The 19,710-nt window shown below is 37.0% G+C and overlaps 2 protein-coding genes across 5 annotated transcripts in view; both read left to right on the top strand.

Annotated features, from left to right (window-relative positions):
• The first annotated feature begins 499 nt into the window (after window positions 1–499).
• Window positions 500–12,062, top strand: LOC139954491 (B-cell receptor-associated protein 31-like). Its single transcript, XM_071954307.1, has 7 exons — window positions 500–616; window positions 2,319–2,500; window positions 3,336–3,436; window positions 4,098–4,242; window positions 4,692–4,836; window positions 6,534–6,728; window positions 8,651–12,062. The coding sequence occupies exons 2-7, from the start codon at window positions 2,409–2,411 to the stop codon at window positions 8,687–8,689; spliced, it is 717 nt and encodes a 238-aa protein (XP_071810408.1). The 5' UTR covers window positions 500–616; window positions 2,319–2,408; the 3' UTR covers window positions 8,690–12,062.
• Window positions 12,063–12,840: 778 nt separating this feature from the next.
• LOC139951811 (uncharacterized) overlaps window positions 12,841–19,710 on the top strand; it is a 32,898-nt gene continuing 26,028 nt past the window's right edge. For 2 of the 4 annotated variants that reach the window (XM_071950881.1, XM_071950888.1), the window contains exon 1: window positions 12,841–13,250. The gene's annotated coding sequence lies outside the window, so the exon portion shown is untranslated. Of the gene's footprint in view, window positions 13,251–19,128; window positions 19,241–19,710 lie in introns of those variants that run through there. The other 2 variants (XM_071950895.1, XM_071950892.1) reach the window with 2 other exon arrangements.

Here is a 19,710-nt window from a genome sequence, read left to right as displayed (position 1 = left end):
ATTTCTTAGTAAGAAAATGTTTACCAACGATAGTTTAGCGATGAACGTCCACGACAAGCTAATTGATTAACTAACCAATAATTAATAACAATACAAAACAAAATGACCAGTAGCTTATGGTAAAATACTAGCACACTAAAAATATGGACAAATAAAATCGCAATAATTTAAAAAGCACAAAATTACCAAACCCTTCATAAAAATATAAAATTAAGAGCAATATTGTGGAATGCAAGATCACAGTTTTGGATTTATCATGAACGTACACGATTACAGTTATCCTGACACGATAAATCGAAACTTTTATACACAAGATATTTTTTCTGTGTCATCTTCGTGATGTGACCTACATGTATGTATGTTTACATTCAAACCGCTCTCTGTTGACATAAGTACACATTTTTACCACCTTGTACTGCATGGATTCTAATTTTCCTGATCACGCGGCTCTCATGAATGAATTAGCGGCTGGAAAATCTTGGCCCAAATACGCGGCTAGCTCCAGTTCAGTGTATTTTTGTATTGTATTTTTAAAGGACACGTAGGCCCTATCACAGATGCAATAAAATTTAAGTTCATCTATTGCATAATAATTGTCACGAACCAGCTGACGAAGGTAACTTTTTCAATTGACTAGTTATTTATACGGTATAGTTGTACTTATGCGAGAACGAGGTAGGCTACATTCGCTTTGAATATTTGACTTAATTTTAAATTAATTTTTAAAGTTTTACTTTTTAATTTCAATTTGTTGTGAGCTAGGTGTCCCCTCCCACTTTTCTAGTGTAGCACTAGCCCAGGTTGGACTCCTCCGTTGTCAGTGCAGTGGCACTGACGGACGTCCTACCACTCCAGGGCTAGTGTAGCACTAGCAAGCAAGTAAGTAGCTTCCCAATAAGTTATAACACCAAATACTGACAAAGTGACAGCTGGGAGTGGCAACTGACATGTCATCAGTCTGTGTAGTAACTAATACCATTCTACCTCCATGCAAATACCAACCAGTAATGTCTAATTTATAAAGTTAAAACTGTTCCACTTCTTCTTTATTCAACCAATCTTTCCTTCTCAGCCCAGTCTCTACTCCTGATCCTCACCAGCACTTAGCCCCACTTGTGTGGCCAAGGCTAGCTGAGCTAGCCTTAGCCACACAAGTGGGGCTAACCAGCACTGTGACCAGGTGGTTCGCATGGTTAGGGAGTTCAGCAAAAAATGTGCAAAACACGGCGATCCTATCTGGAAGCGTATGGAAACAAGCTGCAAACTTCACATTAATTTTAATAATAATAGTACCCTTTGTTCAAATACCACACTGAGTAGATTTTTGTAGAGATAAAAAGGTGTCTTCTTCAATGGAAACCCTTAAAACAGGAAAAATAGAAGCTTTATGTATTAGAAATATACCTCTTAATTTGGCCAGTACGTCACAGCTTTTCCCTAGTTTTAGTTGTCTGATGTCAAGAAAGCCCATTTGAAGTGAAAGTAAAATTTGAAGCCCCCAGAATGTTCTCAAAACACAATGTAGGTCATCGTCTGCAGACGACCCTAATTTGTTCAGGGAGCAGATTGATCATCTAAAATTACAAGCTGTTTAAGATTTGAAATTTTGCGTGGGGGGAATTACAAGGAAGGAAGTGAGGTTTGCTGAGACTTCTTCTAGAAACTATAAGGCTCCGAGCCTTATTGCTGAGACAGTGACCATTGAACATAAACTCCCAGTAGGAATAGACCGATCCATTAAGCTCCGCCCACGACGCACGTGTGAGCAAGAACACGTGCACCTCTCCCATGCCTTTCTGCACACTCTGACGTGCGCGCCAAGCTTACGCGAATGCATGTCGGACCTTATTTGTCGGACCTTCCTTGCGTTGTGATTGTTCAATACGCAATGGGGCTGAGCTTAATGGATCGGTCTATTGTGGTGGGTCTGAGAGGTCATGTGGTTTATTAACAACTTGATCAGTATGCTCTGATTGTCCATAGGAGGAAGAAGATGATCGGAGCATACTGATCAAAACATTGAGTGGTCAAATCACCTCGGAACCACCAACATAAAGGGAATGTTTGTGCATACATTGTAGGCCTACGTGTAAGATGTTTCTACAAACCTCACTTGAAATTTTGTTTTTCAAGAAATTATTCAACATCTCCTGTGCAGACAGTTCATCAGCGATGTAAATTTTTACTTGAAACAATGTCATTAGTTGAGAAATGTTTCTCCTTGGAACCCAGAATTTGATGCTCTTAACTGCTCGGCCATGACACTTAAGTAGCCGTAATAATATTCACAACAAATGATTGTTTTTTTTATCTTGCAGAGTAAGTGACTTCACAGCATCCTTGGAACTGACTGTCGGGAGTTGTGTCTATTCCATACTTCGTTGTTCTGATAAAGCCTGATAAACACCATGACACTACAGTGGACCTTTGTGGCCGGATTCCTCTACGTGGAGACGGGCATTCTGTTCCTTCTTATGTTGCCTTTCATCAAGCCGTACATGTAAGTTGATAATGTCTTCTCTAGTCTTGCCCCCCATCCCTGGAACTCTCTGCCTCAAAAGTCTAAGACATGACATTTCTCACTTCCAAAACTCCCTTAAAACACATCTTTTAGTCTCTGGATCGCCTTTAGAGAGTGATTATATTCGCTTTTTGGTTATCCGCAGGCTTGTTCTCTGTGTAGTCTTATTTTTTATTGCCTATTCTCTATATGTACTGTTTGCCTGGAAATAAAAAAATAAATAAATAAAATAAATCTTTTCAGACTGGTCTTTGAACACATCTGAGATTTCTTTTATTGACATAGAGCGGCGTCTTTGAATGTTTATACATATACAAAGAAAGAGCGTCTTACAACTGCTGTTTTTTGTTATTTTTAGTATTAGGCTATGTAATTGGATCCAGGAGGTATAAATGGGTATCTGCTTGGGTGGAGGTGGATGTACATGTAAGCCAGTTTGAGATATGGTGGACACAATGATATGACAGTATGTTAGGAAATGGTTAAATTTGTGTGTATACATCCAAACCAAGTAATAATAATAATAATGATAGTGCACTCCTAAAGTGTTCGCCAACGTACCTCAAAAAGGCTATTGGGTTTGAAAAAACCTTTAGAGCTCCATTGGCAACCCGGTCTCGGTCTGTTTACTCCCCAAGGAGCTGAGAAAGATTACAGGAATGATATTGACCCAATGACAAGGGCACTTATGTTAAAAGTGTGTTAAAAATATTTGTAAAATGCGCTTATAAATATACTTTGCCTTGATTCCAAATCAAGTTCAATGAAACTATTGATGATATGTGTTTTGACGTTTTATTTTTCTATCTTGCAGGTGGCAGAAGATCTTCAACTCCAACTTGTTGAAGTCGATTAATGCGTTTTCCTACATCTACTTCAATGTGTTCATCTGTATCCTAGGCCTTCTGTTTATTGGTAGGGTTCCATCCTTGTCAGAATAGATCAATCCATTATAGGCACATATAGTTTGGTGAAAAAGAATTTTATTTCTAAAACAGAATTGACAAAAAAGCTAAAAATGCTGGAAGTGTTTAAAATCCAAACGCGAAAGAAAAGCGGGCAATGGAGTTGTAGTGGAGGTGTGGGAACCACTGTCAACGTTGCCTGAAAACCAAGGTGTGCTGACAAAGAATTGTATTCCTCCAATAAATCCAATTATTTGGATAAGGTGATATTGATTATTAGCCTAATCATGTCAGGATTTCAAGTCGGGGTTGTTTCAGGAATTGTTTACACATTTTGTGAGATCAGGGCTTGATTTCACAAAGCATTAAAATGCATCTTAAGATGAGTTGTCAGTGTCACCATAGTAATTTGTGGTGTGACGTCACACTTCACTTAGCAATTTAGATTAATTTGCAGTTAAGATCAGTCTCAGCTCTTTGTGAAATCAAGCTTAGCGTTTCACAAAACGTTAGGATTAATTCTATCTGGAGTTAGGACGTGTAACCCGTCCTAACGTCTATGGATATGGAACTTAACTCGCCCTAAGTCCTTTGATTAATCCGAAGTAAGGAAGAATTTGGTGAAATCGACGGCAGGTCACATTGAAAGAGGACATTTTTTTCTTTACTAGACGCCATCCGAGATGTCAGGAAGTACAATGCAGCATTTGAAGAAATTGACATCTCAATGCCCGGAGCTGAGACGCAGCTCAACATGAAACTATTCCGCTCCCAGAGAAATCTCTACATTGCTGGCTTTGCTCTCTTCCTTTGGCTGTGAGTATAAATTAACAGTTATTTGTTTACTTATAGTTGTGTATTATTTTTGGTTTTACCTATATACACTGATGTGTGTTAGCACTGTACACTCAGTACTTTCCCGAGTTCAGTGCCAAAATCGCAGGCATATTTATACACGTTTGGGATTTGAACCCACGACCCTTGCAATTCTAGACTACAGAGATTGCCCGGTAGCTAGAGGCAGTTCAAATCCTATGTTTTAGCAGCGGGTATGTCAATAATAAATAATAATAATAAGACTTGTAATGCGCACGTATCCACCCTGCTGGGTGTTCAAGGCGCAGTAAAAACCAACAAACAAATAAAACAAAAAGAAAAAAACAGACACAACAAAATTTGTACAAAGTTTCCAGTTGTTATTGTTTTTCCCCTGTGTTTCTAGTTGTTATTGTTTTTCCTCCTCTTCTCTTTTCTCTCTTCTCTAGTGTGCTTCAGAGAGTCTGCACCCTGATCTCCACGGAGGCCAGACTACAGGCTTCCAACGAGGCATCCCTCAAGCAGGCACAAGGAGCTTCAGATCATGCTCAGAAACTCATGCAAGAGCTGAAAGACTTGAAGGAAAAGAAAGAGGTGAGGGGGGGGGGGTGGCCTGTGATATAACCTGGCCCCGATTTCATAGAGCTGCTAATAAGCATAAACAATTATTTACTAAGCATGACATTTCTTCCTCGATAAAAACAGGATGATCAACAAAATTTCTATTTGTTGCATATTGCGTGTTACTAGTATCTCAAGCTGTTGTTTCCTTATCCTGAAAATCAGGTGGAAATTTGGTTGGTAATCCTGTTTTTATCGAGGATGAAATCTCCGGAGCTCTATGTGCAGGGCTGGTTGCTCAACATTCTTACTGGACAAGAAATTTTTGTAAAATACGAGATTCAATTTGAGAACAGAATTCCAGAGTCCTGACACAACTTAACATGCATTTAACTGTTTTTGTCTGAACAATTAAACACTAACACAATGTGAGAGAAAATTTACCTCATCTGTCTTTTGGGGTGTTAAAGGCAGTGGACACTATTGGTAATTACTCAAAAAAATTATTAGCATAAAACATTTCTTGGTAACGAGTAATGGGGAGAGGTTGATAGTATAAAACATTGTGAGAAATCACGCCCTCTGAAGTAACGTAGTTTTCGAGAAGGAAGTAGTTTTCCAAGAATTTGATTTTGAGACATCAGATTTAGAGTTTGAGGTCTTGAAATCCCGCATCTGAAAGCACACAACTTTGCCATCCAATTGAGCTCAAGTTTTCACAGGTTTGTTATTTTGTGCATATGTTGAGATACACCAAGAGAGAAGACTGGTATTTGACAATTACCAAAAGGGTCCAGTGTCTTTGAATACTTCATTACTGAACAGAATTGAAAGGTATTTTCCAGAATCAAAGTGAGATTTGAACATAAATTGTTTCTGTTCTAAGATATTATGAGTAATGAAGTACACTTAATACCCGAAAAAACAGAGATTAATCTTCCCTATCTCGGTGCTTTTGTACAACTAAATATAATTTGTTTTGTCACTTTAATGCTGGTCTTGTACAACTATTTCTGGTTGAGATATAATGTTGAGTTACAAGCCCTGCGTCCTTCTGAGTTTCCCCTCCAATGCATGCCCTGCTTTTTAGGCTAGTGACCCAGCTATAGAATCCTATAAAATACCCCGCTTTATGGCAACTCAAACATCCAATTGTTTAGTCTTGGATAAGAATAACAGCCCATGACCAGTGATCAGTATTTTTTTTATTGCTTTAAGTCAATACTATTAAAGCCATTGGACACTTTCGGTAAACAGTATTGTCCAAGTCCCACACTTCGTGTATCCCAACTTATATATAAAATAACATACCTGTGAAAATTTAGGCTCAATCGGTCAATGGAGTCGGGAGAAAATAACGGGAAATCCCACTCTTGTTTCCGCACGTTTCGCCGTGTCATGACATGTGTTTAAAATAAATCTGTAATTCTTGCGAATCGAGAATTGATAATTGTTTTTATGTTTTCTCAAAAAGTAAAGCATTTCATGGAACAATATTTCAAGAGAAGTCTTTCACTGTTACCTTCTGTAAACCCTGTAAATTATTTGTAAATCTGTGAACTTTTTTTTTTTTTTTCTGTACCCAAAGTGTATAATGGCATTAAAGGACACTATTTTGCCTTGGATCGGTCGAGTAATGGCTTGACATTTGATAGGTTGTCATAATATCAAACAGGGATGCAGTAGTACATGTATATTTGTTTATTTTAATCTTTCATTCGTGTTCGCAGGGTGATGGTTCATCAGTGGATGCCGCCAGCCCAGAGAAAGAGGCCATCGAGGAGTTGAAGAAAGTCAAGGAGGAACTGGCAAGCAGCAAGGAAGCTCTAAACAAGGCCAAAGCTGACTTGACATCCATCAAGAAGCAAGCTGAGGGAGTCAACTTGGAGTATGACCGCCTCCTTAAGGAACACGCCCAATTGCAGGTGGGTGTAGAGTTGATCAGAGTGGATCTGATATAGTAAGGTTTGCAGTAGCACCATGTAATGATAATCTCTAAATGAGTTTGGGTGGTGCTAAAAAGAACCGTTGGTTTAAACTTGACGTTTGATCAGTATGCTTTGATCGTCTTCTGGAGAAAGCTAGACTCTGATACTGCATGCTGCTTTAGTACTGATGATGCGGATTAGCTTGGTGAATCCATTTAAAGATGCTATGTCAGATTTTTGGCCGATTTGACCCCCAAATTTTGATTTAAAATTCAATAGGTATTTTGATGGGGGTCGAGAAAGTTACAAGCTTTCATTTGAGCCGTTGCTCGAAAAAGTCCACCAATTATTAGTAGCAGTGAAATAAAAAGCTCAAAATTAGTTTTTGTCGGGATCCCGACAATAATATCACCTGACCAATTCTTATGTGTTTTATAAGAAAAGTGTTAAATTTTGTTCATGGTTCCCGACCATTAAAAGTAAAAGTTAAACTTTTTTTCCTCAGAGCGGATGATACTCTTTGAAATACAATTCACTCAAAAAAATCTATTTTTTAATGTTTGGGGCCAAAAATTTGACATAGCAACTTTAAGGGATTTAAATAGCCCTAATTCACAAAGACCACGTCCGGCCACTTTAAGGTGAGGGCTACACTTGACTGATTTGGGCTATCAACCCAAATCAACTGTCACCAGGGGCACGGTGCAACCTACTCCTGGGGCTGAAACAGGGTTATCCCCTTCACAGTCCATAAGGTTGAGGCATGGTTCATGTATGTTTTTCTGCTATTTTAATAACTGTATTTTGAATGTGCAAACCGAGAAAGTGATTTTCACGCTGGGCATGATGAATAAAGAATTGATTTGAATTGTTCAAATTAACAGTTAAGCTTTGGTTCGCCTCAACTCTGCATTGAATGTATCCAAGTTGAGCACTAAGTGAAATATTCATTATGCAAACATGCCTTGAAATTTGCATGCTCTGCACAATTATCTTCATGTAATAGCGCCCTCTTCTGGCTAAATTTCTTCAGTCAAAGTATGATGTCACTGCAATGGCAATATTGAGAACTGATCTTTAGATGAATCTGAGCACTTTGTAAACTGGAGGCCATGGTTTCATGTCCAGGAAGTAGCCGAGGAAACTAGTTTGTCAACTTTCAATATCGAGGGGAGCTTTTAAATATCAACTGTTCACTAAAAATAAACCATGTGGTATTTGTTTTACTACACCGGCCCCATACATATTGAGTTACACGTGATGTTGAATGGACCAGTGAATATTGGACACTTGGTCATGAATATTTGTAAGATCAGGCCTGGAATTTCATCTTTGAAAGGGCAAGGCCATTTTTATTTTTCAAAGGGCACTTCCATTACAAATCTTTTATAAAGTCTTATGGGAAAATTTTGAAGGGGCACCAAGGCCAAGACAAGGGCAATGAAGGCCATGACCTCCGTGTAATTGAAGGCCTGAAGTATAGACCAATGCGACGAAACAAAATTGGTAGCGCCCTCTTGTGAAAAAAATCAACAACTGCCGACTTTTTGTGCATAATCTAGGCACTGAGGACACCGCAGCAAATGGCGTGCGGTGCTCAACACTTGCGTGCCCGGTGCGCGCCTAGATCGGTGTATGGGAATAATTAATACTTCTACTTCATGTAACTTTTTTAACATATTATGATGTTGACATGTGCAATTCAGTTTTTTTTAACTACGAGTCATGTTTTAATAAACCATTTTTGAATTGAATTGAATTGAATTGAAAGAAGGAAGTTAACTTGTAAACTTGTAAACTGTCAGATGTAACTAGTGAAAGGATGTTATGACTTCAGACTATTCCTGTCATCTATGGCACAGCAATTTCCCTTTTATCTGTCCACATTTTAAGTAATTTTTTTATATTTTTTATTGCAGAGAACAGTAGAGGAAGAGAACAACAAAAAGGACTCCTAAAAAGAACCTGAACTTATGGCGTCACATATTGTAGATGTGACATGCTATTTTGGTTGGTAGCCTCATCATCTTGTTCATTGTTTCATAGAGCTGCTTAAGCAGAGAGTTTTGCTCAACAGTTTTCTGCTTAGCAGAAATGAGCAGGGCCCAATATCATAAAGCCTGTAAGCACCAACCTTGCTTAGCATGAGGTTTCTTCCTGGATGAAAACAGGATTACCAACCAAATGTCCAAGTGATTTTCAGGATAAGCGAGGTGCAGCTAAATACCAGTAACAAGCAATATGCAACAAATGGAAATTTAGTTGGTAATCTTATTTTTATCGAGGAAGAAATTTCATGCTGAGCAAATTTTTTGTGCTTACAGGCTTTATGAAATTTGGCCCACGATGCCAGTCCACTCGCAGATTGTGACATGGCATTTCGGCTGGTAACCTTATTCTTGTGCATTGTAATTAATTATTTCGCATATTTCACACCATATTTTCTAATTACATGTAATACTAATAATTATTTAGGGGATGTTCCAGTATTGATGCAAACCAGTGCATCATTTAAAGGTATGCCTCATGTGTAACGGAGGGTTAGGGTTAAAAAGTGGTATCTTTTAAAATGTTTTGGGGTTGAACAAAGAAAGGTTTCAACTGCCAGATTAACATGCCAATGGTCTACCAACTGAGCTATGTTACCATATGTTGGCGGTCTCTATCTTGGTTGTTTTTTGGGGGGATGCCAATCAGAAGTCATTTAACTTGTTATAGCCAGGGATCATACCAAGTTTATGATAAAACCTGGGAAGCGGAAGCCAGGGGACCACCTTACAGGGGTGTGACTTTTTATTCCAAATATCACTAAATAAACTACAATGGAAACTAACTGTGTACATTTTAAAGAAATCTTGTTTTTATAATTTGATAGTTAAAGGCTGTTGTTTATTAATTGATGTTACTAGTATAGTTGAGGTTTTGAGTATGTGTGCTCTTTGGTAATGTTACAGAGCTGCAAACATTTGCATCTTGAAATCTGGGAGATTTTTTGTACAATAATTCGTGAGGCTATGTTTAATTACATTCAACATAATAGGAAAACAAGTTTTTGTAATCTTGGAGATTTTGAAATTTGTTCGTAAGAATGTGGAAAGATTGGTTTATTTTCAAGGAACTTTTTGCAGAATTAGGGCGAGTCGGCAGCTCTCATGTTTTACAATGTACCACCAAGATGAAGGTATTGCAGAATAATACTTTAATTATTTTTCTTTCTTTAAATATAATTTGAAAAAAACCCATAGACTTTTGTGTATATTTAATATAATTTAAACCAAGGTGAATTAATAATTTTGGTGTCACCCTTAAAGGCAGTGGACACTATTGGTAATTACTCAAAATAATTATTAGCATAAACCATTTCTTTGTGACGAGTAATGGGGAGAGGTTGAGGGTATAAAACATTGTGAGACCTGGCTCCCTCTGAAGTGCCATAGTTTTCGAGAAGTAATTTTCCATGATTTTGATTTCGAGACCTCAGATTTAGAACTTGAGGTCTCGAAATCAACCATCCAAATGCACACAATTTGTGTGACAAGGGTGTTTTTTCTTTCATTGTTATCTCTCAAGTTCGATGACCGATTGAGCTCAAATTTTCACAGGTTTGTTATTTTATGCATATGTTGAGATACGCCAATTGTGAAGGCTAGTCTTTGACAATTACCAATAGTGTCCACTGCCTTTAAACCGATAAGTGATCAGCATTGATGTCTGAGTCCAGAAGAATTCACCTCGGCCCAATTTCAAGACTCTGCTTACCGCCCAAATCTGCGCTTACGATCACCATTCTCCACTTACTGTGCAAGCGCTGAATTTCTGCGCTAGCTGTGTAAGCAAAGAATGCCTAGTAACAGGCCTAGTATACACAGGCACAAGGCACAAGCAAAAATACCCCGCCTCTGTAAGCGTTGATTCTTTGCTTATACGGTAAGCAGAGACATGAATTGGGCCCTGCTCTTTGGGTGGGATTCGAACCCAGAACTTATGACCTTGTAAAGCGTGCTTGATGGTAATCGGACAGTTTGAATCATGTTTGAACCAGGAAGGGAAATCGCAAAAATTTAATGAGGTAAATTTTCTGCTACATTTGTATGATAAAATGCTTATAGAGAAAGTTGACCTTGTTTGGTAGCCGTTTCATTGATTTAATCTTACATAAATGTAGATATTATATTAAAAAAAACTAACGTTAGAAAAATTAATTTCAAAAGGTGGTAGTTTATTTAAAGATATGTTGGCAAAAGTCCAAAGCCACTATGTCCATGCAGAAAGACTAATAAAAAGTTGGAATACTCAAACTGAGAAACATTTCTGACTAATGTTTCTCAGGTTCAAATTTGAAAAATGAAAATGTATTTTCCAAAACCAAATTACTTCGAAGTGAAATAATTCTCAAAACCCTTTCTGCTATCGGGAGCTGCTGTACACCTATTCTAACCGCGTAGGTTTTTATTCCCATTATTATTAAGAGTGGTAACCTCCTCTTTGAAGTTCTGTGATGTAACTTTGGCAAATAACGCTCTCATTATTTACAAGATGAAAATTTATTTGCACTCTAGATAAAAAAAACCTCACAGTCGTTGATAGCATTTAAAATAATACATATTTGTAGAATTTAATTAATTTTCGAACAACTCGTGTGTTTTCAGTGCCTTCTTAAAGCCATTATACACTTTCGCTACAGAAGAAGAAAAAAGTTCACAGATTTACAAATAATTCACAGGGTTTACAAAAGATAATAGTGAAAGACTTCTCTTGAAATTATGTTCCATGAAATGCTTTACTTTTTGAGAAAACATTAAACAATATTAATTCTCGATAGCGAGAATTATGAATTTATTATAAACACATGTCATGAACAAAGGCAAAACAAGCGAAAACAGGAGTGGGTTTTCCCGTTATTTTCTCCCGACTCCGATGACCGATTGAGCCTAAGTTTTCACAGGTTTGTTATTTTATATATAAGTTGTGATACACGAAGTGTGGGACTTGGACAATACTGTTTACTGAAAGTGTGTATGTTAAGGGGCCTTGGCATGGCATTGGTCAGCATTAGTGCACAGAAATTAACAATAAATATCCACTACAAACATTTTGTTGGGTTCTATTTTTTAAGATGAAGTGTCTTCTGAGGTAAAATATAAAATGAGTTGCCCTTGAAGAGGACCACAAATGAGGGTATCGACTCGCTGCACTCTCTCATCACACACAGCTACTGTCTCCACATGGTCTGCCATTTTGGGAGCCACTTTGAGAACTTTTATGGCATTATATACTATGTGACATCACATGTTTACAAAAGAGCTACCAAGCCTGGGGCTGATCTCATTAAGAGCTAAGATTGATCGTAACTGCAAATCAATCAAAGCTGCTAAGTAAAGTGTGATTTCACAATACAAATCACTATGGTACTACTGACAATTTGTCTCGCGATGTACTTGTGAAATCGCCCCCTGGTCTTCCTGCATGCATGATATTTACATTATTATTTTTATGATGCGATGACGGGGAGTGTTTACACCATGAAAATTGTCCTGTTAACAACGGCACATTTTGCTTAGTCAATTTCCCAGATTGGTGGTCATCTCAGGTCAGGGTAATTAAAAATTGTGTCTTTAAATCGACCCACTAAAAGCAGATGTATTCCCCAAAAGTGCTACTTATGTTCTGAAAATGAACTTTGATTTTTGGGGTTGAAGAAAGAATTGACTAGAGTGGGATTCAAACCAATGACCTCCGGATTAACGTGCCGGCGCTCTACCTACTGAGTTATCTAGCCCTATATAATGAAAATGAATGCTATACAATTAAATGTAAAGCGCATTGATACGTCATTGGGGGGGGGGGGGGGGCGGGTGTGGGCTAATATTCGCATTTGCTGGCCTCAATTCAGTGGGTAGAAGGGGGGGGGGGGAATTGTTCTGAGCAGGGGAATCGAGCCTAGCCCCCCCCCCTCCCCCCGACACCGTTAATTGTGCCACTGCTAGTGTACCCTGAGTTTGGGTAAAGATACAGTTCTCCTTTTACAAAAATTTACCCCCCCCCCCTGAATTTGTTCTTTGACCCTCTAACATTCTGAATGTTAACACTGTCATACAGAGCTTCAATCTACATTTTATAACTGGCAGTGTTGTGTGCTCTGTGTGCACCAACAATCCTACATAATTGTGTACGATTTATGTCAAGGATGTTGAATGCCATACAGTGACACAGGTCAATGAGTTTTCAAAAATGGACTGTGGCTTTATGTAGCTGGCTTAACCGATTGTCTGCCTTTACATGTACGTATCCCTCTATGGTCTATGATCTACACGCAGATAAGCTCAACATACATTTGAAGTAGGTATTAGTGTGCACGGACAGAGTCAAACAACATTCCTCTGCAGTAATGTGTAACTGGAGAGCAGCTGAGATGAAGGATTTACAACTTTCAGCCAATAAGCAGCCTCTACCCTAAGGACAACAAGCCATCTTGGTTTACAAAGCCTCATTGGTCGGGATGGGAGTCATTTAGTTCATGTGAGTACCAAGTAAAAAGATGTTAAATTTACACTGAGGATAAATAACATTACTTGTGTTTTTTATATACCGATATGTTAAGCATTGATTATTCATGACATCCAAATGTTCACAGAACTTCATGTGCTTAACCCATATTTGCCCAACTGGGGTGGACTTCACAAAGAGTTAAGACTAGTCTTATCTCGGGTTAGGACGAGTACTTCCCCTAACTGATGACTTTAGCCTTGAGTTTTTAACAACTCTCAAAGAGTCCTGACTAGTCCTAAGTTAGGACTATTTGTGGAATCGACCAGTCACAGTACATGAACACTGTTCATGCCTTAGCTCACAAGGGCTTATTGTGAAGAGTAATTCTTTACTGCACACAAAAAGCTCAAGCACATGATCGAAGACATTGATCTCCTGTTGCTTTCTGTTTGTGATAGTTTCATATTTTCACTCAAGAATAAACTCAACCACTCAAACATAACCTGTCTAATAAATTCCCTTCCCCCTCCTCAACAGGTTGTAATAATTAACATCAGTATAAATGATTGATTGATTGATAGAAGTGTCCATATAAAAGTCACAATGCCCCTACAGTGGGAGAGGGCAGGCCCATTAGAAAGGGGACCATAAATCATAAACCCTTACCAATGATCACCTGTATTGAGGAAGGACAATGAGGCCTGGTCTGAAGCTTATCAGTTATTAATTGAGGTTATCTAGAGACTGACAGGGGAGCCCATACTATTGACAATCCGCATGACATTTTGACTTCACTAACAAAACAGTTATGCTCCAAAATACTAACCAAATAATGTCAGTTTTTTATATCTTTGAAAAAAGAATTAGCTACTGTTTGTAAGCATTGTCACATGATCTCGATTTCATAAAGCTGTGAAGAATGTGGAAACTTCTGCTCAGCTAATTTCTCTACTTAGCAAAAATTGGGTGGGGCACCAGCTCAACAATATAAAGTTTTAAAATGTAATTTTGGCTGGTACCCAGTTTCTGCTATTGAAAAGGAAATCGTTTGATGGGAATCGTTTCTTAAATCTCAAAATGTTTTACATTATGGAGAGTTGCCGTGCTTCTTTACAAGGACATTTTTTATGGACATAAAATATTTGGAGTAATTATCCCTCCTTATATTGAGAACGCTTGAAAAAAGATAACCAAAAATGGGGTACGGTTTCATCAAACAGTTAAAACTTGCACCCGAGTGTGCCATGCAACAAAACACACCTGTACCATTTACAGAACTGGTAAGAAAAAGACTTGTCTAAGATATTTATGTAAAACTTACACGGTCTAATGATAGTAGAAAACATCCCTTGAAACATTTTTGTCTGAAATGTCATATTTGATGAGAAATAAATGAATGAACTAATTTCCCAATTGCAACTTATCGCTCAGTGAGCGTTTTATTTGTTTATTGTTTAAATCGATGTCATGCAAAATGTGTAATCGGTTTTTCACTATTTTCTCGTGACTCAAGTTGCCGATTGATCCCAAACTTCCACAGGTTCGTCAGTTTTTGTAATGGTGGATTATATGAAGTGCTTAACACTGCCAGCAACTGTTTTTGTTTGCAAAAAACAACTCTGTAAAATGTTCCTTTAAATATACAAACAATTGCATAGCACAACATTGGTGTTTTTTGTAAGGTTCAATGTCTATGTTTCTCGCTCTGCAAGGGGGTGTCCCTTTTTTCTACCTCTACCCATTTGCCTTGTTGACATTCCTCTATACAAACATTGATGTGAAAAGATTTGCATGAGTTATGATCTGGAACGGGTAACTCATTGCTTTTTGTATGTATTAGACAAAGTATTGAAAAAAACCAGTTGATCGTCCGGGTTTTTAAAAAAGACGAAGGGCCTTTTTATTTCTTAATTCTTTCAAAGGTGGCTGCCAGGCATTTTAATGCAAACTGGCCACACATTTTTCAGTTTCAAGTCACAACGCATATGTTTTAAAAGATAAGTAAGTTAATGTCATGCAAAGTTGTCTTAAAAAAAATAAAAAAATAAAAATGAATTAAAAACAAGTAAAAAAAGGATGCGGCCTCAAAAAAGGATGAGGGAGGGATAACCAACTTTTTATTTTTTTTTTGCCTCATTACATCGAAGTAGATCTTTGACATTTGATAGGATGGGCTGAACTTGTAAGAATAAACACAACTGTTCAAGATTATATTCTGCCCGAAGTTTCGGGGGTCTTGGGTTCAAATACCAGTGAGGACCATTTGATATTTCTCTCATCCCATGTTTGATTTATTTAACTTCTATGGTGACTGGGCACCATGCCAAACACTGCGTTTATTACTTTGCACAGAAAAAAGTGGTTCTTAGGGAAAACCTGACGGGGTATACCGCTGTGCCTCATAGCTCAGTTGGTAGAGAGCATCTGCCCGGAGTGTCAGGGGTCGTGAGTTGAAATCCCAATGAGAACTATTTGGTGTATTTTTTCATCCCATATTTGGTTGCTTCACTTCTGAAATAAGGTAGTGTTTCTGAAATAAGGTTGTAAATACTGGTATGGTGACTCGGCACCGCACCAAATATTGTGTAAGATTATGCAAGATTAGTCTGGCATCGGCTGCAAGGGCCTTTTGTTCCGCTGTGTAAAATGAGTGGTGTGGTCTGGAGAAATGAATAAAAGTTCACAGTGATTTAAGTTCATGGTTTTTGACGTGTACAGGTAGGCCATCTATTAGGTTTGATCAATGAATACCACATGACCTACAATCCTCCAATCAAATGACAAGGATCTACGTGGTACATATGTCACTGCTAACACAGGTCCATGGAGGCCAATAATTGAGAGTGTGCCAGTAAAACCAGACGAGCTTAATCATAAATATTATAATAATATTAAAAAAACCTATATAATAACATTAGTTTTGGTTTTTACTCATACACCGATGTGTGGTAGCACTGTTTTCTAGGTACTTTCCCGTGTCCTGTGAAAAAAATATCACAAACATGTTGCTCGGGTGGGATTCGAACCCAAGACCCTTGCAAATTACATCAAAAAATTCCATAGAAATATACAGCAGAATACAAACAATAAAAACAACACAAAACAACAGAGACTGAAAAGTCCATACAAATGCAGCAAGAGAAAAAAATTATGCACATGAAAGACATTCCAGTTTTCAAAAAAGCTGGGATCTTGCACAATTTCCTTGAGGTTTCATCATAGAGTCTCATGAAAAGAAAGAAAAAACCCTTGCCTCATAGGATGACATGTCCCAATCGAGTGATTACGAGTACTGGACTCCCCCTCTAGTGTTCCCTGCCTTGAGCAAGATACTTTCCCAAGGAGGCAAGGGTTTGGGGTGGGGGGCCTTGGTCATCCTTGATCTGACAGCATAAATGTAAAACAAATTGCAACCATTACTCAATTGTTATAATAGATGTTAAATTTGCATCGGGGATAAAGAATACTAATTTGGGTTTTTACCCATACACCGATGTGTGTTAGCACTGTATACTCAGTACTTTCCCGAGTCCTGTGAAAAAATATCACAGGCATGTTACTCGGGTGGGATTGCTGCCAAAACATAGGATTCGAACTGCCTCTAGCTGCCGGGCAACCTCGGTGGTCTAGTTGGTAAGACACTGCTCTAGAATTGCAAGGGTCGTGGGTTCGAATCCCACCCGAGTAACATGCCTGTGATATTTTTTCACAGGACTCGGGAAAGTACTGAGTATACAGTGCTAACACACATCGGTGTATGGGTAAAAACCAAAATTAACATTACTCAATTGTTATTACACAATATTGATGTAGCCCTGAGGGTATACCATTGTGATCATGGACAACAAAAAACATTTCAGCACATCAACCAACTGAGTCAGACCCCTCCCCCCCAAAAAAAAACAAAAACAAAAAACATGCATAAAATTCTACGAATCCACTGACATTTCCCATAGATATTGGGAGGGTAACTTTCGTAAGTTTTAACTGAGGGGAGTTTCCAGTACAGAAAAAAAAGTTCACAGATTTACAAATAACTTACAGGGTTTACAGAAGGTAATGGTGAAAGACTTCCCTTGAAATATTAGTCCATGAAATGCTTTACTTTTAGAGAAAACATTAAAACAATATCAATTCTTGAGAGAATTACAAATTTATTTTAAACACATGTCATGACACAAAGAAATGTTCGGAAACAAGGGTGGGTTTTCCCGTTATTTTCTCCCGACTCCGATGACCGATTGAGCCTAAATTTTCACAGATTTGTTATTTTATTATAGATGTTGTGATACAGGAAGTGTAGGGCCTTGGACAATACTGTTAATTTACCGAAAGTGTCCAATGGCTTTAAACTACTTTATAGGCAGAGTTCTTGTTTTTGTTTGCGCCAGGAGCGTCATCATTGACAGACATGGTGCACTAAAAATGTTCAACATCATTAAGACTGGGTTACTTGGGTTGTAATCTATCATGGGTAGGGGGGGGGGGTGTTAATTTCAGGCTTATGTTCTTTAGATTTGATACTTTTCAGTATTGTAAGGGACAGAAATGCCAACGGTAGCAGTAAAAACAGACAGGATTACGGTTGCTAGGCAGATTAAAGTCACAAGCGATAGCTATGTCTGGATGGGGGGGGGGGGGGATCCTTATCAGGATTAAATGTAAGTTATCAAGATTAAAAGTTTGTTGGATTGGATATTTTTCTTTTATACATTTTTAACAAATAAATCTGTTTTAAGGCCTGATGACTGTTTTTGAAGTTGTAGGTGCACCAAAGTTTGTTCTCCTTGGTCAAGGGCACCCCTAACAGAAAATTTTACTTTCTCCTATTGTTACATTTAAAGGGGCCCTAAGGCAAAGTCCAGTGGCAACGGAGGCAGTTCTATGTTGCGTAAATACTAGGCCTGCTGTATACTTTTTGTACTAACTTTATTTTTTCAAATTTTATAAAACCTTTTGAAACTAAAAATAGGATAAGAGACAATGCAGACTGTTACAAACACTCACACCCTAATTGTCAAACCTCCTTAATAATAATAATAATAATAATAATAATAATAATAATAATAATAATAATAATAATAATAATAATAATAATAATAATAATAATAATAATAATAATAATAATAATAATAATAATAATAATAATAATAATAATAATAATAATAATAATAATAATAATAATAATAATAATAATAATAATAATAATAATAATAATAATAATAATAATAATAATAATAATAATAATAATAATAATAATAATAATAATAATAATAATAATAATAATAATAATAATAATAATAATAATAATAATAATAATAATAATAATAATAATAATAATAATAATAATAATAATAATAATAATAATAATAATAATAATAATAATAATAATAATAATAATAATAATAATAATAATAATAATAATAATAATAATAATAATAATAATAATAATAATAATAATAATAATAATAATAATAATAATAATAATAATAATAATAATAATAATAATAATAATAATAATAATAATAATAATAATAATAATAATTGAAACAAAATAAACTGAAAAACAAAAGCACATTATTGAACAATTACAAAAACTTATCGAAAAAGCTACCTCCTTGAATGTGTTGTCAATGAAAATCACTTGTTGTGCTCTAAGAACATTCTCCTGCTAAAATAAGTACTTAACTTTGTTTACCAACAAACAGACTGTATCAAAACGGGCCAAGTTCGTCTTCTTTGATTAAAGTTAGTCTTGTTTGTCTAAATCACTCTTTAAAATCACCCTAAAAAAAAAGGTGTCGCAACAAAATTGTTGAAAAGCAAATTCCAAACTCCAAAGTACACAATCAACATAGCAGTCACACAGACATGGTTTTACTTTGCATACATCACACAGTATGAATGAATCGGAGGATATTGGTAGAGTTTGCTGGTTGGACTCCTGGAGTTCCAATGTTGTCTCAGTATGCCAAGTTCAGGCAGCCAGTATTTCAACTCAAATGGTGCACACAACATTGGTAAGGCTTTCAAAATAAATTTTCACAGATTCGGTCATAATAGATGTTCAATTTGCAAAGAATATTAATTTTGGTTTTTACCCATACATCGATGTGTGTTAGCACTGTTTACTCTGTACTTTCCCCCCAAGTCCTGGTCAAGATGTGGTCAATTGGTCTAGAAGATTGGGCTCAAGCTCTGTGCTAACAGAATGTGGGTTCGAATCCTGGCCTACATGTATAGTCAGCCGTGACACTTTATGTCCTTGAGAAAGGTACTTTATCATAATGCTTCTCTCCACCCAGGAGTACACATGGGTACCAGCAAGAGCTGGGGAGTAAACTGCAGTGTCCAGAGGGAAGTATCAGTCGGTTAATGCAGAGAAAACCAGATACAATCACAGTCCTAATGAGCCATATTCGCTCGGGACAGACTTTACATTACTTTACAGCTTTGCACATAACTTAAAGACAGTGAGCACTATTGGTAA

Source organism: Asterias amurensis, chromosome 2 (assembly GCF_032118995.1).
Source record: "Asterias amurensis chromosome 2, ASM3211899v1".
NCBI classification, from domain to species: domain Eukaryota; kingdom Metazoa; phylum Echinodermata; class Asteroidea; order Forcipulatida; family Asteriidae; genus Asterias; species Asterias amurensis.
This window is presented reverse-complemented; position numbering and strand designations above follow the sequence as displayed.